Genomic DNA, 21,409 nt, shown 5'->3' on the forward strand with positions numbered 1-21,409 from the left:
CTCACAGCCCTTCACTCCCAGATACAAGTGCTCAGTGACTCATCTTAGACATGGTAAGATGGAAAATGTAAAGCAACCTGGCCCAAGTGTCTGGGCCCTGAGACAAAGCAGACTTCCAGATGGTCTCAGGGAAAGTTGAGATCCCCACACATCCGGACTAAGAATGTCAAGTCCTCTGGGGACAGACCCTGGGCTGGAAAGCTGTGGATGCTCTACAGACCTATGAGGTGTAGGATGCCGTCCAATGTGTTGAGCGTGTCTTGGATGGTAACTCCAGCACTCGTGGCTCTGGCATCAGCTTGCTGGGCTTCAGTAATCACCTGAGGACAAGTGAGTACAAAGGTGTTCTGAGAGGTTATTTTTGTCTTGGCAACTAAAGAGAGCGCACATGGAAAGACGCCTGCACTCACCAGCTGCACCGCGTCCTTATCCGTGTCAAACTCCAGCTCCTTCCTGGCCAGCTCCCCCTCCATCTCTCTCATCTCGCTCTTCAGAGTGGCCAGTCCCTTCTCCATGGCCAAGGCCCCATCTGCTGTCACATTGGCTTCCAAGTTCAGACTCCCTATCTCCTGAGAGAATACAAGGAGCCAGGATGTGAGGAAAGGGAGGGTGAGGCTCAAAACATCTCAAGGACAATTGGAGAAAAAAAAAAATCTGTGCCTGGCTCAGATGGAGCAAGTCAGATGGACAATGAGAGAGTCAGACTTCAGGACACACCCTTCTCCAGGCTGGCCCTCAAGCAAGTTAGTTCTAGGTTAGCTCTCTAGAGACTAGGAGGGTCAGTGCGAAAACACTGGTTCTCTTTCAGTTCAGTGCCTAGAAAATTTCTAACGCAATCGGGAAAGCATTCGAACAAACCCAGAGGGCAAGAAACATCATTCTCTGACACTCACGGGCTTTAGTCCAAAGACTCACCTGGTCTTTGGAACAACTTTACAAGGATTTCCCCAAGACAGTTGTACTTGGAATACAGACCTGGAGTTAACTGTAGTGGTGGGATTTTGTCTTTGCAGGGAAAAAGTTCATCAATGCCTTTATCAATAAGCTACAATTAAACAGTTGCAGGTATCTTTATGCTAGATGCCATATAAAGGAAGGTTTATAAAACTGCCCTCAAGGGGAATTGTTAGAAATTATAGTTTGTAGGTTACCAAGCAGTCTTAAAAGTGAGGTCGAATAGTCTAGATGCCCAAGACCTCTTGACTTCCTGGAGTGGCACCAGCTCCCTAGAAATCCTTAAGTAAGCAGGAAAGAGGTCGCTTTCAGCGGAGAAGCATTCCTTCGCTGGAGCTCTAGGCATGGCAGAGCTGGACCTCAGTTCTCTTGAATGCTCTTATCTCCATCCCTAGCACCAAGCACGCACAGTGCCGGACAGACTAAAATAGGCCCAGCTGAGACAAAGGTTATAGAAGGCTCTAGAGCACGGGGATTTCATATCCAGAATCAAAACGCTGATGTCAATTGTTACAAGTTAAATTTACATCCTAAAACTCATGTTGAAGTCCTAAGGGCTAGGGATGCTTCTCAGCGGGAGAGAGCTTACCAGCACGAACAAAGACATGGTGGATGGAGTCTTTGGTGCCTTACACACCTCTCTCAACTCAGAAGATGACCTTATTTGAAAACTGACTGTTGCAGATGTAATTAGCTACAATGAAGTTACACTGGACCCTTAATTCAGTGAGACTGATATCTTCTTATAAGATAAGACTGAGATATGAATATAGTGGCCAGCCTGGGCTACATAGTGAGACCATGTCTTGAAGATGAAGGAGAAGGAGAGGAAGATGGGAAGAAGAAGAAGACGAGAAGGGGAAAGAAGAAGGAGGAAGGAGGATAGAGAAAGGAAGAGATGACAGAGGACTCCGGGGATCACACAAGCAGGGAGTGGACGAATAAAGCTATGCACCACGGAAGACCAGGATTGACTGCCCTCCTCTGCAGCTGGCAAGAGGAAAGGAAGAATTCTCCCTGAAGCTGTCAGGAGAAGTGGAGCCCTGGGCGACTAATTTCTCATTCTAACCTCCTGAATGGTGCAAAAGTAACTTCTATTTTTCCAAGTATTTTCTGATAGCAGCCTTAGAAATCTTCATAGTAAACAACTCTGGGTATTCTCCACAGTGCTGTTCAAAGGAACACGGAATATGGTGTATTGGCTGCTAGCCAGTGACAGAATCCATCCAGCAGGGGTGGGCGTGTAGAGCGAGACTGCTGTGCCCTCTCCAGGACTCTGAGCCATAGGGGCTGAACTGAGCTGAAACTCTCTCTCCCTGGAACAGGGCTGTGTTGGGCACTGCCTGGGACAGCCTGTATATCCATTTTTCTTTACCTGCTCTATCTCACTGCTGATCTCCAGGGCCTCCCTAGCTGCGTTCTTTGCCCGTTGGGTGTCAGCAGCGGCGCTCCCCAGGGCCGTTTCTGCTTGCTGGGTCTTGTCACTGGCATCTGCAACCTTCTGGCTAATAGAGGAGAGTCTCTTCATGGCCTCTTCAGCCTCTGCTTTTCTGTCTTCAACCTGCAGATCAAACTCTAGAATGAAGAAAAAAGAAGAGAAAAGAAAAAAAAAATGCCACAGAGACAACTGAATGAGAGAGCCTGGTGTTCTGAGGAAAATCCCTGAAAGGGACCGATTACTAGCTAGGGGTGAGATGCTGCAGCTGGGATTAGCCTTTCTTTCCCAAGAGAAAAAGGTCTCAAAGGAGCCACTGAGGGAGCTGTCAGCTTGCCCTAGGTCCCCACCACTGCAAGGATATCAACATCCAAAGTAGACAAAGAACAGGTGACTCTCTTTAAAGACTGAAGACTTAAGTCCAAGCCTGAAGCCAAAGAGCAGAGCTGGGGGTGTCGTCACAGAAAGTGGGGTGTCGTCACAGAAAGTGGGATGTCGTCACAGAAAGTGGGGTGTCGTCACAGAAAGTGGGGTGTCGTCACAGAAAGTGGGGTGTGGTTGCAGAGCTGGGGTGTGGTTGCAGTAGGTATAGAGGAACTTTCTATGAAGAGAATCCTAAGTCTTTAGAAATGATTCCCTTTTGTTTGCTAGTGAATAATGCTGAATTAAACCAAGTATCTTCAAGATACACCTCAGACTCCCTGGGAGTCACAAGTCATTACCTCAGAGCAGGCATATTGGAAGCAACCAAGCCACCCAAGGAAAGGAGAATATCAACACAGTTGTGACATACTGGTATGAAGGACCCTAGAGATCACCTGGTCCCCTTAAGGAGGACACAGGGATCTAGAAAGGTCATGCAGAGAGCTTGAGCTGGTCCTAGGGCCCAGTGAGGGTCAGAACTCAGGACTCCTGGCACTTAGGTGGAATGACTTCCACCACCTAGGTCAAGTACTAATGAGATCATCATTACCTTAGTAAGGTAGTGACTAAGCACCTATTAATAACCCAAATACACCCACCATTTAAGGAGGCAAAGGAGCATTTAAATGAATCACGAGTGTCCCTTTAAATCTGGATCACACAGCACTAACCTCGGAGGTTCTTCAGGATGTTCTCAACTTCATAAAAAGTGGCATTGCCCATACTTAGCGCTTCTTGGGCTCTGTTTTTAGCAAGGTTGGCACGGGAAAGCAGCTGATCTGAAGTCTGTAAATAGAACAAGATCAGAATGAGTGCATTCCTGCTAGCAAAATCACCCTGACACAACTTTTCCGTGACACCAGAGTGCTGTGCTGTGACTCACCGCAGTCTAGGGGTGCTGGAGCAGAGCCCTCTAGTATCTGATCAGGAACAAACTTTGTAATATATGTCTTTTAGAGGAAAGTCTCCAACTCTTTCCACCCTAAGGGGCAGGGATAGTTTTGCAAATCACAATCTTAAACACTAGCTAGTTCCTGAATCTAAGATGGACAGACTTGGACTAAAATGAGACCTACAAGACCTGGGTTCTCTTCCTAGGTTCAAATGCTGACTCAATGGGTGGGGTTAATTCCATCAAAACTCCAGTCTTGGTTACTCCCTCTGTAACCAGTGGCATCATGACCTTCGAAGGGTTTCTGGTTGTGGCTCTGGCTATTTCCACCCATACAGTTGGCATTCAGTGCGTGCTTATTGGCTGAGCGAGTGATTAACAGAAGGTACCTGTCTCCTATCCTTTCCAGTCTGTAAGAGCTGCCGTGTTTCTTTTTCCCAGTTCCCCAGATTGTTTCGCACACGTGTGAATGCATCTGTTTGTCTGGTCACCAGGTTTGAGAGAGAATCAGCCTTTTGTCTGATCCTCTTTGCTTCCACCTGTGGACACAAAGTTACAAATGAGTGTGACTGTCTGCTCACACGTCACCACACTGGCTTCAGGACCTGCTGTCACCATTTGAAAATACTGGCAGCCTTAAGAAGCCAAGAAAGCAGACACTGGCCCTAAAGGCCCAAAGCCTACCAGAAATGAGACAGGGTGCCAAGGAAAGACAGGCAGTACAACTCCCAAGAATACAGTAAACTTTGTCTCTGGTCTTTAAAAAAAAATTGTTAAAAACAAATGCTTTATCTATTCACAGAACATATCTCTACGGAGATCACTGTGAGGGTCTTTAGCTGTTGGGTTTGCAGGTGAACTTAATCCAACAAGGTTGCAATAGCTAGGAGATTGATGGCAGAAAAAAAAAGCAAGCTTTTTGATAGCAAAAGTCTTCTTCTTAGCAGTATCAAATGGATGTATCGAACTCCATTAAAATTCAATTTGAGGGTCTCCAGAACTGGGGGGGGAGGCATAAAACTTTCCTTGACTAAGGGGTTCAAGATTAAACATGCAAGTCATTTTCCCTTTCAGAGTCTAGACAACAGATGACAGGAAGCACCTGTCTCTTCCTAACACCAAGCCCAAAGTCCATGCTAGGTTTTAAATACGGGCTATCAGCCACGTGCTGGTTGACATGGGTGCTGGGGTATGTGTGTATGTGTGTGATGGGAAGCCTTTGTGGGGTGTAGGAGGCCTCTAGACCATGTGAGCTCTAAAGGCATTGTGCACACTCGCCGATCATTTCCTCTGTCCTCCGGAGACTCTGCCGCCCTTAGCAGGACAGAGCCAACGCAGGTACTGTGCCTTTAACCGTCTGAAACACTAAAGAAAAGAACCTCTTTCCCCTAATAAGCAATGAGTAATGTGACACTGACTGGCACAGCCATTGTGAAGAAGAAGCTGTAAGGTTGAACCTTGTTCTGCAATCTATAGAGAAGAAAGTTTCCGTGGCCGTTTGTCCGGGCGGCATGCACACAGGATCAGAGGCCTCACCTGAAAGGACAGATCACTGACTCCCTGAAGCTGAGAGGCTGAATCCAGGAGGCGGAGACTGTGCTGATAAGACCTATCAGCTTCAATGTCGGCTTGGGTGCCCTCCCTTGACAGCTGCTGGGTCAGGGACTTGGTTTTCTCTAATCTGTGGGGAGAAAAAGTGAATGGTTAATAATAATAATAATGATAATAATAATAGCAATAATGGAGGGGGAAAACAAGACCTTATGATATAGCTTTGACAGGTCTGAAACTTACTGCACTCCTGCCTCCAAGAACTAGGATTACAAATACAAACTATATATGTATATATAAAATTCATCTTGTTGTTTTTAAAAATATGTAGTTGGGCCAGGAGGCATGATTATCAAAGTGTTTAGGAGGCAGAGACAAGTAGGTCTCTGTGAGTTGGAGGTCAACCAGAAGCTGGCGACTTAGTGCCTCACAGTCCCTCTCCCCATCCTCCTCAGGCAGTGTGTACATGTGCGTGTGTTTGTGTATAGGTTTGGTCAGAAAAATTCAACTCAAGCTTCCCAACTGCTGATCATCTAAGTGCTATTTTCCTGTCGCTGGCCCTGTCAGATGGCTTTCTATAGCCTTCATAAGCTGGAGGGAGACCATCTCTCCCTGTGTTGTCATGTCTCAGTCAGAATGCAAGTTTTACTTAGACACCATAACCTTTCTTTTCCTAGTCTTAAAAATACTTTCCCCAAAGTAACACCCATCCTCTTGCCTATGCTGTTGTTGCTGTTATATTATTATTATTACTATTATGATGATGTCAATAATTGCTTTAGTTCTCTGCAGCCTGTTCCTGAGCTCCAAGGGAGCTTGCCCTCTTCTAAGCACCCTGATCTGTGATGGTTCCACCGCCTCCTCCTCACATCTCTCTTAGGCTTTGTCTCTTAGGCTGGATCCTCTTGGGTTGCAGCTTGAGCAGTATTCGCCATCGCCTCCCTGTCACGTCTGGAGCTCCAGAGTTCTTTGTGTACTGAGAGAACTCTTTCTTAGGAGCATCCTGATCTTCCCCCACTAGGCAACACATGTCGCCTGGAATGGTCTGACCCATGCTGTGCTTCCCATGTACTTCTGCAGTGAATTTGCTTTCCGAGGCATAACCAGGGAATCGCTAGGCACTACGAGGATAGACAAGCCTCCATCCACGGCTCCCTTCATGACCCTCAAAGTTTTGTGGCCAGTTATAGTTCAAACAAGACCTGCATCCAAATAGCAAACGACGGTACCAGCAGGTTGGCCACCGGTGCTTCCCACATTGCGCTCCTCTCCAGTCACTTTCACTTGGCCTTCCTAGAGCTTCTCCATGCCAATCCTACTGAGAAGCCTGTGGGCCAGCAGCAGGCTAGCACAAAAGGCTGCAACCTGATTTGGCAGGCCAACGTCTACACTGTGCTTTGGTAGTTCATGTGTGTACGCTGTGCAGACCGCCATATCCCCTCTCTGCGGACACATGGAACCTGCCAGGTGAGATCTGGTAGGTACGTGAACCATCACCCTGTATTTAGGTGTGCTGTACTTATTTTTATCCTGGGTTACCAGCCATTTCCCAGCACAGTAGTCAGTTGTACCTTCTTACAGCCTTCTAAGTCTCACTTGCTGTCTCTTAAAGCAGGTCTTATTCTTGGTAGCTTTCATCCGGGACCCCATCCTGAAGAGCAGAAACCCACCATAGCGACTCCACACAAACCTCCTTCTTATTACTAATGTATAGTTTCACGTGCCTCTCAAGTGTGGTTTGCACTATACACTGGGAGCTGTCAGCTTTTATGGCTCCCCAGATGAGGACACGTTGAACATACTTTCCCATAAGACCTTGTACCACGGAGCTGTCCAAGACGCCGCTTCCGCCTCCTCCACTCAGAGCCTTGCGGGCCAACGAAAGTGCTTGCTTGGAATAGTCCTCAGTTTCCCTTGCCAGTTGCTTCATTGCGTGAGCTGACTCAGCGTGGCTGAAGACATTAAAGATAAAGAATTAGGGTTTTCGTAGAAAGATCAGCACAGGTTAGTAACATCCATCTTTCTTGCAGGAAAGAATAAAGGATGCAGTTTGACTTGTGAAAGCCAGACTAAACTGACTTGAAAGCATGGGGTTGGAGGAACAACCGAGAGAGAAGCAGATGCTCTCAGCCTCACAGTGCTACCCTTCTGTGGTCATTTCCATTTAAGCCATTCTCAGAGAAGGTATGGTGAGGGTAGCTGGTGGTGGTCAGTTCAGAGTGACAGACTATTTTGCTTATAAGCTGTTTTCCCGCAAGCAGAACCCCAGAGGTTTTATACATCCAGAGTCCACCTCCTTACTCCTTACCCTGGATACAGCTTTAGAGTGGGCCTGCAACTATGGAGGCAAAAATCTGTCAGTAAAAATCTCCCGTAGCCTTCTGATCTCCTGGTTCTAGGAAGTAGCTTTAAGATAACAAAAGCCAGGGCCTCAGGAGGCAGCCCCTCTGCAGACTGGATTCCACCCGAGATTAGCAGAGCCTGCCACCCTGCCAGCCAAAGCTTTTGAATGTGGTAGGATTTATAGTGAGGAGCCAGGACCAAGGGAGCTAGCTGCCTGTCATCTGTGAGGTCCTGCAGAGCCGGTTTCCAGGGGGAAGGTCCTTTTGTACACTCTGGCCCCCATAAGCAAGCAAACAACTCGTTGCTACTTGTTCTCAGGCCTGGTGTGGGAGTTGTGGAGTCCCTGAAAGCTGCAGACACCCGTTTCCAGAGGCTGATTCACTTCACAAGGCCAGAAGACTCCCATCTAACGCAGCCGTTTAAAGCCCTCTGTGAGTCAGAGAGAAAGCTGGAAGGGAACACTTTCATCAGTTCCTGCCAAACAGCCCTGTGGACGCTCTGTCCCTGCCATTCCCTGAAAGCCAAGTGCTTCAAAGCGGCTTCAAGGCAGGGGAGGGCTGCAGAGGGGCCTGCAGGGGGGCAAGTCCTGAATGCTCCTGAGTCTTGCCTGGAGCAGGGGTGTCAAACACTGCTGCTGTTTACCTGTCTGCCAATCTTGTAGCCTCCTGAGCCAGACTTTTAAACCCATTCGGCCCCGCGTAGTGCTCAGAGGAATGGATATTCTAGGGAATAAAGGGAGTAGGTTAACATTTGCATTTGGTTCTGGAGCCTAAACAGAAGTGCCAGAAGGATTCTCACTAGCCACCACAAAAGTCCAGACCCTGGCATAACAAAGGTCCCTGTCACCAAGATCACCCAGAAGAAGCTTGCTCTGGCAAGAACAAAGTAGGTATCCAATTTCAAGAGAAGTCTTTGTAAAATGGATGAATCTAAAAGTATATCTATATCTATATCTATATCTATACCTATACCTATATCTATCTCTATTTCTTTCTCTGACTTGGTGCTGCTCACTTGTAATACTTTGGAGGCAGATGCAGGAAGATGGTGATATTGAGGCTAGCCTCAAAAAATACACTATATATCTCTCAAGGTATATGCGTGTGTGCTCAAGAGTGTGTGTGTGCTTGAGGGTGTGTGTGTGTGTGCTCGAGGGTGCACATGCATGTATGTGTATGTGCTTAAAGGGTGTCTGTGAATGCATATTTGTCTGTATATACATCTTGGATGCCTTTCTTTTTTACTCTTTACCTGATTTTTTTGAGATACTTGGAACTTGTCATTTGGGCTAGAGGGCTGGCCAGTGATTCCCTGGGACCCTCCTGACTCTGTCCCCATGTACAGTACTGGGGCTGTGGGCATGCACCATCACAGCTGGCTTGTAAGCGATACACTCACTGAGCCCTTTCCCCAGACTGATGTAGCAAGTTTTAACAACAGTAATAATGGTAACTGGACCATGGGGGGTTTACAAAAAAAAATTTTTTTTTACAATAAACACTTTTTAAATGGGGAATCAAAAACATTTTTCTTTAAAAGATTTCTTTCTTTATTTATTATATGTAAGTACACTGTAGCTGTCCTCAGATACTCCAGAAGAGGGCACCAGATTTCATTACGGATGGTTGTGAGCCACCATATGGTTGCTGGGATTTGAACTCGGGACCTTTGGAAGAACAGACGGCACTCTTAACCACTGAGCCATCTTGCCAGCCCCCCAAAACACTTTTAATGTGATTTCTTTACTACTAGCTGATTATCTTTCGATTTCCTTTTTAGTTTAATTCATTGCTCTTGTGTTTGAATCAGGGTTTCTTATATCCTAGGCTGGCCTCTGAGTGGTCCGCCTGCCTTCACCAAACTCAGCCCAATTCCTCTATTCCTCTCTACTTATTATTCTTCCTATTATCCTTGCTGTTTGTTTGGGTTGGTTTGAGTCAGGAGCTCACTGTATAGAGGAGACTGACCTTGAACTTGCTGTGCTTCCACCTGGGCCTCCAGAGTGCTGGGATCATAGGCGTTTTTGCCACTAGGCCTGGCCACTCTATAGCCTTCAAACTCATAAATACAAGGGGCTCAATCATGTCTCCCTCTCCTATTGCACCTTGAACTACTCAAGGTGTGTGTGCCGGTTATATGGGCACAAGTTCACTCTCTCACTTTCAGTCCCATGTCCTTCAGCTTCCATCAGACCCATTCCTCTCCTCCATTTTATTCATTCATTAATTCAGTTGTCTTTTTTTTTTCTTATGCGGCAGACAAATATAACAGCCACATACTATACTAGGGGCTGAGAATACAAATATAAGCTAAGTTAAATTCTACAGATAAGAGGGAAGGCAGGATTCTGTCTATTGTGAAAGGGTGGCTAGAGAGAAATCAACTATAGAGGGATGTATAATGCAGTTCCATGGGAAACTGCAGGTGGCCAAGGACACAAGGCATAGACAAGCCTGTGACAAAGAAGAAAAGCCCAGCTACCTGCCAGGTCAATCAAGAAATCCAGGGACAGAGAGTCAGCCAGTGAGACCTGTGGGGCAGTAGTGAGATTCAACATGGCCACAATAAATGGACACGCTAACTAGGCAAACATACAGTGTTCTGCAAGGAAGCTTCGCTTTCTGCCAGACTCAGGCGCATCTGAGAGATGAGTCTGCTCGTATCCTGAACTCGGTTCTGATGCTGACTGCTCAGGGCCCGGATCCTTTCCGCAGTCATCTTGAGGTCATCCAGGCGGGTCTTGTAGTTGTTCTCTTGGCTCCTTGCCTTGGCCAGCTGGAAGCCAAGGGCTCTCATTGCCCCTGCACACGAGGAGAAAAACAAGACAGATGCAGAATGACCGAGTTAACCCGCAAAGCTGAAGACTTGACTTAGAGATTAAATGAGAAAAATGTCAGTGACAAATATTTGTGACAGTTTTTCACCCTGTCATTCAGGTGCCAGGAGAATATAATAGACAACACCTCCACCCAGGCAAGTGCTGGCTGCAGAGACCACAGAGATGACGGCCATAAAGACCATAAAGATGACCCAGAATCACAGTTCTTTCTAGGGCATGAATCTCCTAGCTGATAAGCAGTTGGCCTCCTCACCTTCTGAAATCTGAGCTTCTCTTAGAATGTCTCGAAGGGCCTGCTCAGCCTGCTGCATCCTGCCTTCCAGCTCCCCACTGGGGACTGTACCACCACCACCACCACCCTGAGCCTTTGAAACCAGGGCCTCCAGGCTCTGGAGCTGCTGGGTAAACTGGTCCATCTGAAAGCACACAGGAAAGGAATCAGAAGGGGGCGGGGGGGGGGAGACCACACCATTCAGCTCCAGGGATGCAGCAGGTAGAAGGGTCAATAGCTTGGCATGCTTGGTTCGTTGCGGTGGTTCAAATCTAGACTCTTGAGCTAGACCGGCTGAGTGAGGATTCTGGCCCGCTGCTTTAACCAGTGACCTTGGGAAATCATCTTCTAATCTTAAACAGCGGCAATAAAAACATACTGTTCACATGGCTATTCTTTGTGCTGAAGGAGTTGCTATTTGTAAGTGCTAAGAACAGAGCCTGGCACCTAGACACTTCTAGAAAGGCTACTGGGGGACTAGAGATCTAGCCCAGTGTTCAAGTGCTTGCCCAGCAGACACAAGGTTCAGTTCTTAACACTACATAAAATGAAAATAAAATATATGATATTTAGCAAGATGTGTGATGGCAAACACCTGTAATCTTGGCATTGGGGGGAGGGAGGGGCAGAAGCAAGAGGATCATGGGTTCAAAGTCAGCCTCAGGCTCTATGGTACGTGTGAGGGCAGTGTGAGCTACATGAGGCCCTGTCTCAAACTAGCCTTCCAAAGGCTATTAAGTAGGTTAGAAAAAAAAAAAAAAAAAAAGATTGAGGGTCTGAGGAGATTGCTCAGTGGTTTAGAGCACTCATTGTTCCTAAAGAGGACCCAGGTTCAGTTCCTAGACCCACACAGTGGCTCACAATCATCTCTAACTCCAGTTCTAAAGGACCTGGTGCGTCCTTTGGATCTCTGTGGGCACCAGGCACACACGAAGTGCACAGACATACGTGCCAGCAAGATACCCCTATATATTTAAAAAAATAAGTAAAAACCAGATTGAGAGTGTTCTACATATGAAGTTCAATTTCCCCTTATTGTCCCACCTAGAAAAGAATGATTAGTAATTAAGAACATCAAGTACACTCATCTCTTAAGTTTAAAGTTGAGTTTTACCATTTTATTTTCTGAGACAAGATCTCACTCTGTAGCCCAGGCTGATCTCTGATCTGGGGCTTACTAGTTAGCCCAGGCTTGCCTGGAACTCTGGGCAACAGTCTCAGACACCTGCATTCTGGGGTGACACCCGAGTCACCACCATCAGCTCTGGAACTTGGTTTATAAAGACATCTTATGTGTAAGTAACGGTGGGAGGGGACCCAGCTGGGAAGCAGTGCATGGCAGCCCTGTCCTAATTTGTTCTCCGTTGCTGTGATTAACACCATGACCAAAAGAGGACTTGATTCAGACTCTGGGGATCATGAGCTACACTCCCAGTTCCATGGGCCAGGACACTTAGAAAGATCACAAGTACTTTCAGACATTAACCCTTAAAAACTGAATCTAGAATGCTCCCCCTCACCCCCAGATTCACTAAGTTGTCACGAGTCTAAGTGAGACTGGATCTTCCAGAGGATACTAAAAATGGTGTAGATGAGAAGGTAAACTTACCACAAAATTATTATACACACTATTTTAGTATACGTTAAAGTTTTTTATTGTGTATGTGCGTGTGTGGGTGCACATGCATGTACGTGTGTAGATGCGCATATGTGTGTGCATGTATACACGTGGCAGGGTATACTCCTGGATGTCAGAGGACATCAGGGGGGTGGTTCACTCCTACAGCCTTTACATGGGGTCTGGGAATTGAACTCAGGGTTTTCAGGATTGCTTCTAACCACTGAACTATCATCTCTCTTTCTCTCCACAGATATATATATATATATATATATATATATATATACACACACACATATATACACATATATACATATATACACACACAGACACACACATATATATACATACACACACATATATTTATCTATCTATATCTATCTATATCTCCATATCTATATCTATGTCAATACCCATCCCCAGGCCCATCCCCAGGATATATGGGGGTTCCAGACCTGTGACAGAACCAGGGCAGAGAACCACTCAGAGTCTGATTGCCTGTGGCTGGGGGCTGGAGAAGGTGGCATACCTGAATCTTCACTTGATTGTAGCAAGCAGGACAACTGGTTAGGGCTGCGTGCTCACAGTTGAGGCCGCCAAAGCCTGGCTTGCAAACACAGCTGCCATCACCTCGACACTCTCCAGGCTCCGAGCCCATGGGGCTGCAGTTGCAAGCTAGAGATAAGAGGCAGATAAATGGTGTATTCCCACCCAACTTGACCCAGAATGGGAGGTACAGCTAGGCAAGAGAACCCTGAGGCTGTGTCAGATCCATCACCCCTCCGCTGTGGCCTCGAGCACATTCCTATAGAAGCCAGCCCAGGGAACCTCACAAGCATGATCTATGTGTGTGCGCTCGAATGCAGAGGTGCCAGGAAACTTATCATCTTTCTCCTCTCATCATGCCAAAAGCCTACTGGGTACTTCGCTGGCACCCTGATTTTGCTTATAAGGTGCATTTTTTTTTTCTGGCCTATTTTAAGCCAGCTGTAAACAGCGTCTTCTGTTTTCTAGCTGAGGAATGTGAGCTCAGAGGGTTTGCTCAGATCCTAGACCAAATGAAAAGAAGCTGCCATGAGAACTCAGAAGAGCCAGGGTTCCTTACTTCCCACTGCAGGGAAGGTAAGGAGGGGAGGCAGTGGCCCTCCTGTGTGCCAGGTTCTGTTCCGGAGACAAGGATGTACCAGTGGGAGAGATGCTACTCTGAAGATCCCACACTGCTCTCGGAGCTAAGTGCTCTGCCGTTACCTGCACATAGCTCCCACGCCTCTCCTTTTTAGTGTATGAACTCCGCAGGAGTAAGACTTAGTCAGCACCGCTACTTTAGTCCTGAGGTGCCAACTGCAGGCAACGGCAGCTGCTCATAGCAGAGTAAAGGAGCTTGTCTAATTTTAATGAAATCTAAAACAACGAAAGAGTTTTCATTTATGTACTATGTGTTTGTTTACTTAAAAAAAAAAAGGTCTCGCTCAGTCGCTCAGGCTAGCCTCTAACTCAGGATTATCCTGCCTTAGCCTCAGGAGTGCTGGGATTGCAGGCATGAACCACCCCACCTGGTCACAGGGGACCTCGAAGCATCTCTAGGTAGACATTCTGGTGTCAGGACCTGATAGCAGCCACACACCAGAGTCATCTGGGGCCTCAGTGTGTCCATGTTTAGGGGCTAACGGTGGCCCTGCACTTTAAGGCTGAGCTGAGGGGACACACCTGCACACTCGGGTTCGGATCTGAAGCAGCCCTTAGCAGCCCCCCTACGAAAGCCTCTTTGAAGCTGAATCTCCTCAGGAGAACTGTCTTAGTCAGGGTTTCTATTCCTGCACAAACATCATGACCAAGAAGCAAGTTGGGGAGGAAAGGGTTTATTCGGCTTACACTTCCATACTGCTGTTCATCACCAGAGGAAGTCAGGACTGGAACTCAAGCAGGTCAGAAAGCAGGAGCTGATGCTGAGGCCATGGAGGGATGTTCTTTACTGGCTTGCTTCCCCTGGCTTGCTCATCCTGCTCTTTTATAGAAACAAGACTACCAGCCCAGGAATGGTCCCACCCACAAGGGGCCTTTCCCCCTTGATCACTNATTGAGAAAATGCCTTACAGTTGGATCTCTTGGAGGCATTTCCTCAACTGAAGCTCCTTTCTCTGTGATAACTCCAGCTGTGTCAAGTTGACACAAAAATAGTCAGTACAAGAACCTTCTGCGGTTACCTTCGTAATCACACCGAAGTCCCGAGAGGGTCTCTTCAACGGCTTTACAACCAGACTCCTCCCCTCCTGGGTTTGTTCCGGCTCAGTGGTGAGTCATTTATTGCTCTCTGGTGACAGGTCTGGCAGCTTCTTTTCTGCCTACCTGCCTTGGGGTTGGGCAGGATGTGCCCCCACTTATCTGCTCTTTCACTCAGGAATGTAAACCTGACCTTTTTTTTTTTTTTTTTTTTTAACTTTTCCCACCCAGGTTTAACCATTTGAGAGTTTCTAATGCTGCTTTCAGAAGCCGGTGCAGGGGAGGCTGGTCTTATGTGGCATGTGAATGAATAGTACAGACTGTTCAGGAGCCGGTCTGGTCATAGAACTAGTTGCCTCATGATATTAGCTGTCCTTGCCTTTGCTTCCATGTATAGATTCAAGCAAGCTCATATGTCCTTACACATGTGCATGTGTACACACACATACACACACACACACACACACATGCATGCACACACATACATATACCGAGAGAAAGAGCTAGGGGTGCATAATTTGTCTAAGGGTATAGTCTACCTCGACACTTGTCTGCTGGGTTGGGAGCCAATGGGTCTCCAAAGTATCCTGCTTTGCACTGGTCACAGTAGACACCGGCTGTGTTGTAGATACATTTCAAGCATCTGCCTGTCAACTGGTCACAGTTCCCAGAGGCACTGGGGTCCACGTTGTTGTTGCATTGGCAGCGTTGACAAGGTCTCACTGGGCCACGTTCCCCAAAGGGATCCCCAAAGAAGCCATCAGCACAGAGCTCACAGCGGGCACCTGGGAAGGAAGAAAAGAACATGGGGTCAGCCCACACCAGATTGTTCCCCACGGGCAGCAGGACCAGAAAGAGGCCTAAGGCACTTGGTAGAAGAAGCCGGCAGATGCACGGTGGTAGTTTGAATGAAAATAACCCATAGGCTCATAGGGAGTGGTGATATTAGGAGGTGTGGCCTTGTTGGAGTGGGTGTGGCTTTGTTGGAGGAAGTGTGTCACTGTGGGTGGGCTTTGAGGTTTCAGAGGCTCAAACCAAGCTCAATGTGTCACTGTCTCTTCCTGCAGCCTACAGATCCAGATGTGGAACTCTCAGCTACCTCTCCAGCACCATGTCTGCCTGGATGCTACCATGCTTTCTGCCTTGATGATAATGGACTAATCCTCTGAAACTGTAAGCCAGCTCCAACTAAATGTTTTCCTTTATAAGAGTTGCTGTGGTCATGGTGTCTCTTCACAGCAATGAAACCCTAACTAAAACTTGCATCAATCCCAGGCTCCTGGCACAGTACCCTAAGGAACAGATGAGCATGGCAGGGGTAGAGACTGCCACTTTATGGTCATGGTCACCACAGATTGACTTCATTAAGCGCCACAAAGAGGCTTAATTAGCTTGTGGGTAGAAGCCGGCAGGAATACAGAGGCAGTGGCATTTCAGTGACACCGAGACTGCTGCAGAGTGCTTAGTTTTTCAGATTGCAGACGTAACTGTCTTCCTTCTTACCCTAGGTTACTTGAACATAACCAGATCTAGGAATGTACTCTGAGGGTAGATTACTGGCCCAGCACGCACAAAACTCTGGGTTTGATCTCCCAGGATTGCCCAAAAGCAGATACGGTGGCAAGCACCTATACTCCCAGCATTTGGGAGGTAGAGGCAAGAGATCAAGAACTCAAGGTCAGGGCTGGAGAGTGGCTCAGTGGTTAACAGCACTTTCGGCTCTCATAGAGGACCTAACTTTGGTTCCCAGCATCCACATGAGATTGTCACAACTACTTATGACTAGCTTCAGGGCATCCTATGACTTCTGTTAACCTCGTGGGCACCTGCACTCATGTGCACAGACCACCCCCATACACATAATTAAAAACAAATAAATATTTTTCTTCAAAAGACATTTAAGGTCATTCTCACATACTAAGTTCAAGGCCAGCTTGGGCTACAGCAGCTCCTGGAGGGGCAGGGGAACTATGACTATGTAGTTGGTCTGAAGCTTTCATTCCCTAAAGAAATGCACATGACTGTCAACAAGCCAGCACTATGCTTTTTCCTCCATAACCGCACCAGCCCGTGGTCAATCCCAGTCACAGCTCAGACACCGCATACACCTATCTCTAGAATGTGCACATTTATATTAACCTGAAGCAACTATTACTCCCCAGAAATTCTCCTGAATGGGAGCTATTTGCACACGTGCACAGCATCAGGACAGGAAGCCGAGGGAGTGCAGGGTGTTGGCCCTACCTGTGACCCCAGGGGGACAGTTGTTACACACCACCTCCTCTGTCTCAGGCATCACTGAACAGCTGAACCCATTGTGACAGGGACATGGTTTGCAGCTACGGGGATCATGTGGGTCATTGTAGAAACCGATGGGACAGTCAGCACACTCAATGTCAGGATTCTCGTCTCCAGAGTAGCAATCTCCTGGAGTGTAGAAGAAAGAAATGACTGCTGACATAGTTCTGTCAGTGTAGATGGAATGTGGGGATCAGTTTACAGAGGCCCCAGCCTTCCCAGAGCCTCCCTCAGCATCTGAACGCTGACAGACATTCATCCTCACCCTTGAACCAGACAGAAACATGGCCACCACCTTGGATCTCAGCCTTACCCGTCACATTCAGTTAGACACACACATCCTCACTGGCCGTAGCATAGCACTGTTCCCCTATCCTTCATGGTCACATCGTTTGGTCACCACCTTCATTTAAAGCCTGCATTGCCTTTGATCTCCCCACACAATTCCTGCAACCCAACACCAATCCCCCCACCTTGTACGGAGCATGACGGTCATTTCCTGTAACCTGGCACCTTTCACTCACAATCCTACGGCATTTCCATAATGAAAAGAGGTCAAGTGTCCTATCACCACCTCTGGCTCCCTCGACCTTGGTCCCACGCTCCCCATTATTTCTCCATCCCCTAAGCGAATTCAGGTATGATATTTCCTCCTCAGTCCTTGCTTCTCCGGGAGACCCACTCCTCCGCCTCTACCGGGGGACACCTGGTCCAGGTGTCACTTCACTCACCCGTGTCTGGATCACAGGCCCCTCCCCCTTGGCAGTTACAGGGAACACAGGCGCCAAAAGGCCCCAATCTTGCCGAATCTCTTTTGTAACCAGAAGCACATTCCTGGCAGAATTGTCCCTTGTACCCAGCAGGGCATACACAACGTTCAACCCAAGGGGCTGGGGCTCCAGAGACAGGGCGGGCTGAAACCAGGGTCACGTTATCAATGTACCCTGTACCTGCAATAGAAAGAAGACGTTGAAAGAGGCAAGGTCTAAAAACCACAATAGAGAACGGTGGCTTCTTCAGGCCTGTAGTCCCAGGACAAAGGGAAGCAGAGGCAGGAGAATCTTTGTCAACTCAAGGCCAGCCTGGTTTACCATTACCAGTTCAAGAGCACCCAGGATTTTATTTTCTTTGCCCAGGTGCTGATCACACATTGTGGTACATGGACAGCTATAGCAGTCAGTGTCAGTACTCTGGAATGGGGAAAATTAAGGTCTAAATTGTGGCTGAACCCATATTAGCTGTGTGGATTGGGCAAATTCCTTGATCTCTGCAGACTTCGTGTTCTTAGTTTACAGGAGAGGCAAAGAGTATTGTCTAGCCCCCTGGTTTGTTGTGAAAATTACACAAGACACTACCTGGCATAACATACCTGGGAAATGGTAACAGTTCAGCAAACTGCTGGCTGCCACCCTGCCTGCTCCCTCTGTATCTGTGGCACTGGGGACATGGACATGGAAGGCCAGCCACACTTCTTTGGTCAGTGTTTAGAAGTGTGAAGCACCCTCCCCTTTAAATAATTGTAGGTAGGATTAGAAGGCCCAACACAGGAAGTCCAAAGATGGGAACTAACAGAGGAGATGCCCATTAGCTGTGGACTGTGGACCATAACCGAACTAAAGAAGGGACTCTTAGCAAAGAAGTATCTAGCTGATACAAAGAGATCTAGCTGATCTCTTGCTAGAGAAACATTCCTGTTAGGAAAAAAGAATATAAAACACAGACTCAGGATTTCTGAGAGGAAACCATCAAGTTAGTTTATCTTCCTGACCAGGGTCTGCTGTCACCCGTAGAACTCCAAAACAGATGAAGCTAAAACCAGGGATGGGGTCTTTTGCTCTTTCCTGGTCACTTACTATATTCTCCGTACGTAGCTCGGATCAGGAGGGCTGTGAGGTTCCGCAGTAACCTTCGATATTCGAAATAACTCAGCTGGGGACTCCAGTGACTGCTTGGATGTTCATTCAGTCTGCATAATTGAACATTTTTCAATGTTTACAAAGTCAAGTCATGCCACAGTGATACCTGATACAAGTTATGTCCAAGAAGGTGAGAACAGTTGAGCGTTGGCTTCGAGTTTTCTAGGAGACAGAAGCTTGGAGTTTTCTCTCTCCACAGGAAGGGAGAATTCCACAGGAAGCAGTGAAGGGTGTGTCAGTGTATATATTTCCAGGGATCACTGCAAAAGCTGGTCCCAAGCCCTCAGACACATGCAATACTCTTAGCAATTGCATAACCCAATACTAGACACATATCAGCTCCCCAGGTTCTGGCCCTGGAAAGTTACTGTTTATTCTAAGCTTTGTTCTTAAGGGATGTACTTGTGACCTGGGTATGCTTCATTGGTTCCTTCCATCTGTCCATACCCTTGCCCTCCCTGGAATCCTTTTGTAAGTGCAGGGAATCAAACCCAGGCCTCACACACACCAGGCAAGTGCCCATCACGGGCTGAAGCTGCCATCAGAATGAAGCCCGTGGTGCCTGCACCAGTCATCTCTGTGCTAGCCTTCGGGTTTCTGTTCCTGGAATACTGACTGTATGAAAGACCCTTTCATTTCATTCTCTGACTGGCTGATTAAATAAAGCATGGTTGTGGGGCTGGGGATACAAGTCAGTGGTAGAGAACTTGCCCAACATATACTCAGCCCTGCATGTTTAATCCCAGCACTGCGATGAATGAATAAATTAGTGAAAGAAATTAAAAAAAAAAATCAAAGTTGACTGTGTCCTTGGCCTGGGCAAGAAATTATGGGATTGGGGGAAAATAAAACTAGGCAGAGATGATTAAGATTCAGCCCTTGGAGTTGGAATAATTTAATCCAGTTTGGGCTGTTAGCAATTCACAAACAGAACACCGTGGGAACAAATACATGATGTCTGTAACTTTGCCTGGGTTCAGAGAAAGCTCAGACAAAGAAAGCATGTAAGCTGAACCCCAAAGAATAAGTTCACTAAGCCGAGGATGTGAGACTCCAGGCAGGAAGGAGGCACACGTCATCAGAGTAAGTAGCAATCAGGTAATTAAGCACTGAGTTCATGTGGATGCTGGCTCTAAGTCTGCCTCTCTCTGCTCCTATTGGCCCCCACACTCCTTCACTGCACACTCACTCACACACACACAAGTGTGCATACATTTGTGTGTGTATGAGTGTGTCTGTATAGGTATATGATATGTATGCACAGACACACTCATACACACACAAATGTACATATACATCATACACCTACACAGACTCATACACAAAGGAGATTTGTGTGTGTGTGTGTGTGTGTGTGTGTAACTATGTTGGGCATTTAGAGGGCAAAAGCAGGCAGATCTCCGAGCTCCAGGACATCCATGTGCAAGTGATACCATATATGTATATAAATTGGGCTAGAGAGATGATGGCTCAGTATATACCACTCTTGCATACGACTAGAGTTCAGTTCCTACCACATACATCAGGTAGCTCACAACTGCCTTAACTCCAACTCCAGGGGTTCCAACATCCTCTTTTAGACTCACATGTACATACCCCTGACACACACACATATAAATTTAATTTTTAAAAAATCATTATTATGTGTATAGGTGCATGGCAGAGTGTCTCATGTCACAGTACACATGCAGAGACCAGAGGACAACTTCATGGTCTCTTTTCACCTTCTTGTAGGTTCCAGAGATCAAACTTGAGTTACCAGATCTGAGCAGCAAGTCCTTTTATCAGCTGAACCATCTCACCAACCCATGACACTTTTCTTTTTTTCTTGAGACAAAGTTTCACTATGTATCCCTGGCTGTCCTGGAACTCATTATGTAGACCAGGCTGGCCTCAAAGTCAGAGATCTGCCTGCCTCTGCCTCCCAAGTGCTGGGATTGAAGGCATGCGCCACTATGCCCAGTGACAGCCTCTCAGTGGCTTTCCATCATCTGGTCAGCATAGACAAGATGTAAGCACCTGGCATGACACAAAAGATACAGCCTGGTAAGTCCTTTCTAGACGTATCAATCTTATTTATCCATCTCCTTTATCCATGCTATGTTCCAGCTACAAAGATATTATCCATGGGGCTCAGGAGATGGCTCAGTACTGGTGGTGGTGGCACACACCTTTAATCCCAGCACTTGGGAGGCAGAGGCAGATGAATTTCTGAGTTCGAGGCCATTCTGGTCTACAGAGTGAGTTCCAGGACATCCAGGGCTACACAAGAAACCCTGTCTTAAAAACAAACAAACAAAACAAAAACAAAATAAAACAAAACAGTACTGTGGTTCCCAGAACCCACATGGTAGTTCACAACAACCATCCACCATCGGTTCCAAGGGAACATCCTCACGGATATTCACACATAGAGGTTGTCTTCCTCTAATGTTTCTTTCTGGAATAGCCTTGTGTATCTTTCCATTCTCAGCCCCTACACTTGATGCCTTCATGAAGCTCCAGGCAGAATTAAGCTCATTTCAAAACAAACGTTTACCAGAACCAAGGCAGCTACTGGACCGTATCGTGTCTGCTTTTAGGTGTGTTATAGATCTCACTAGGTCACAAGCTCTTGGAGGACCAAGATCTTATTCCATCTTTCTTAGC

The 21,409-nt window shown here is 47.0% G+C and overlaps 1 protein-coding gene across 1 annotated transcript in view; it reads right to left on the reverse strand.

Annotated features, from left to right (window-relative positions):
- The window catches only part of Lamc2 (laminin subunit gamma 2), a 62,457-nt gene that overhangs the window by 3,825 nt on the left and 37,223 nt on the right, over nucleotides 1-21,409 (reverse strand). The window contains exons 9-23 of the mRNA XM_021170094.1: nucleotides 18,698-18,810; nucleotides 17,576-17,794; nucleotides 16,791-16,973; nucleotides 15,086-15,331; nucleotides 12,856-13,001; nucleotides 10,691-10,853; nucleotides 10,194-10,399; nucleotides 8,241-8,320; nucleotides 7,058-7,207; nucleotides 5,241-5,385; nucleotides 4,094-4,243; nucleotides 3,484-3,598; nucleotides 2,330-2,529; nucleotides 411-569; nucleotides 221-320 (exon numbers count right to left, since the gene is read on the reverse strand). Coding sequence (XP_021025753.1) covers nucleotides 221-320; nucleotides 411-569; nucleotides 2,330-2,529; nucleotides 3,484-3,598; nucleotides 4,094-4,243; nucleotides 5,241-5,385; nucleotides 7,058-7,207; nucleotides 8,241-8,320; nucleotides 10,194-10,399; nucleotides 10,691-10,853; nucleotides 12,856-13,001; nucleotides 15,086-15,331; nucleotides 16,791-16,973; nucleotides 17,576-17,794; nucleotides 18,698-18,810 — 2,375 coding nt within the window. The remainder of the gene's footprint in view (nucleotides 1-220; nucleotides 321-410; nucleotides 570-2,329; nucleotides 2,530-3,483; nucleotides 3,599-4,093; nucleotides 4,244-5,240; nucleotides 5,386-7,057; nucleotides 7,208-8,240; nucleotides 8,321-10,193; nucleotides 10,400-10,690; nucleotides 10,854-12,855; nucleotides 13,002-15,085; nucleotides 15,332-16,790; nucleotides 16,974-17,575; nucleotides 17,795-18,697; nucleotides 18,811-21,409) is intronic.

This window comes from Mus caroli, chromosome 1, assembly GCF_900094665.2.
Source record: "Mus caroli chromosome 1, CAROLI_EIJ_v1.1, whole genome shotgun sequence".
Taxonomy (NCBI): Eukaryota; Metazoa; Chordata; class Mammalia; order Rodentia; family Muridae; genus Mus; species Mus caroli.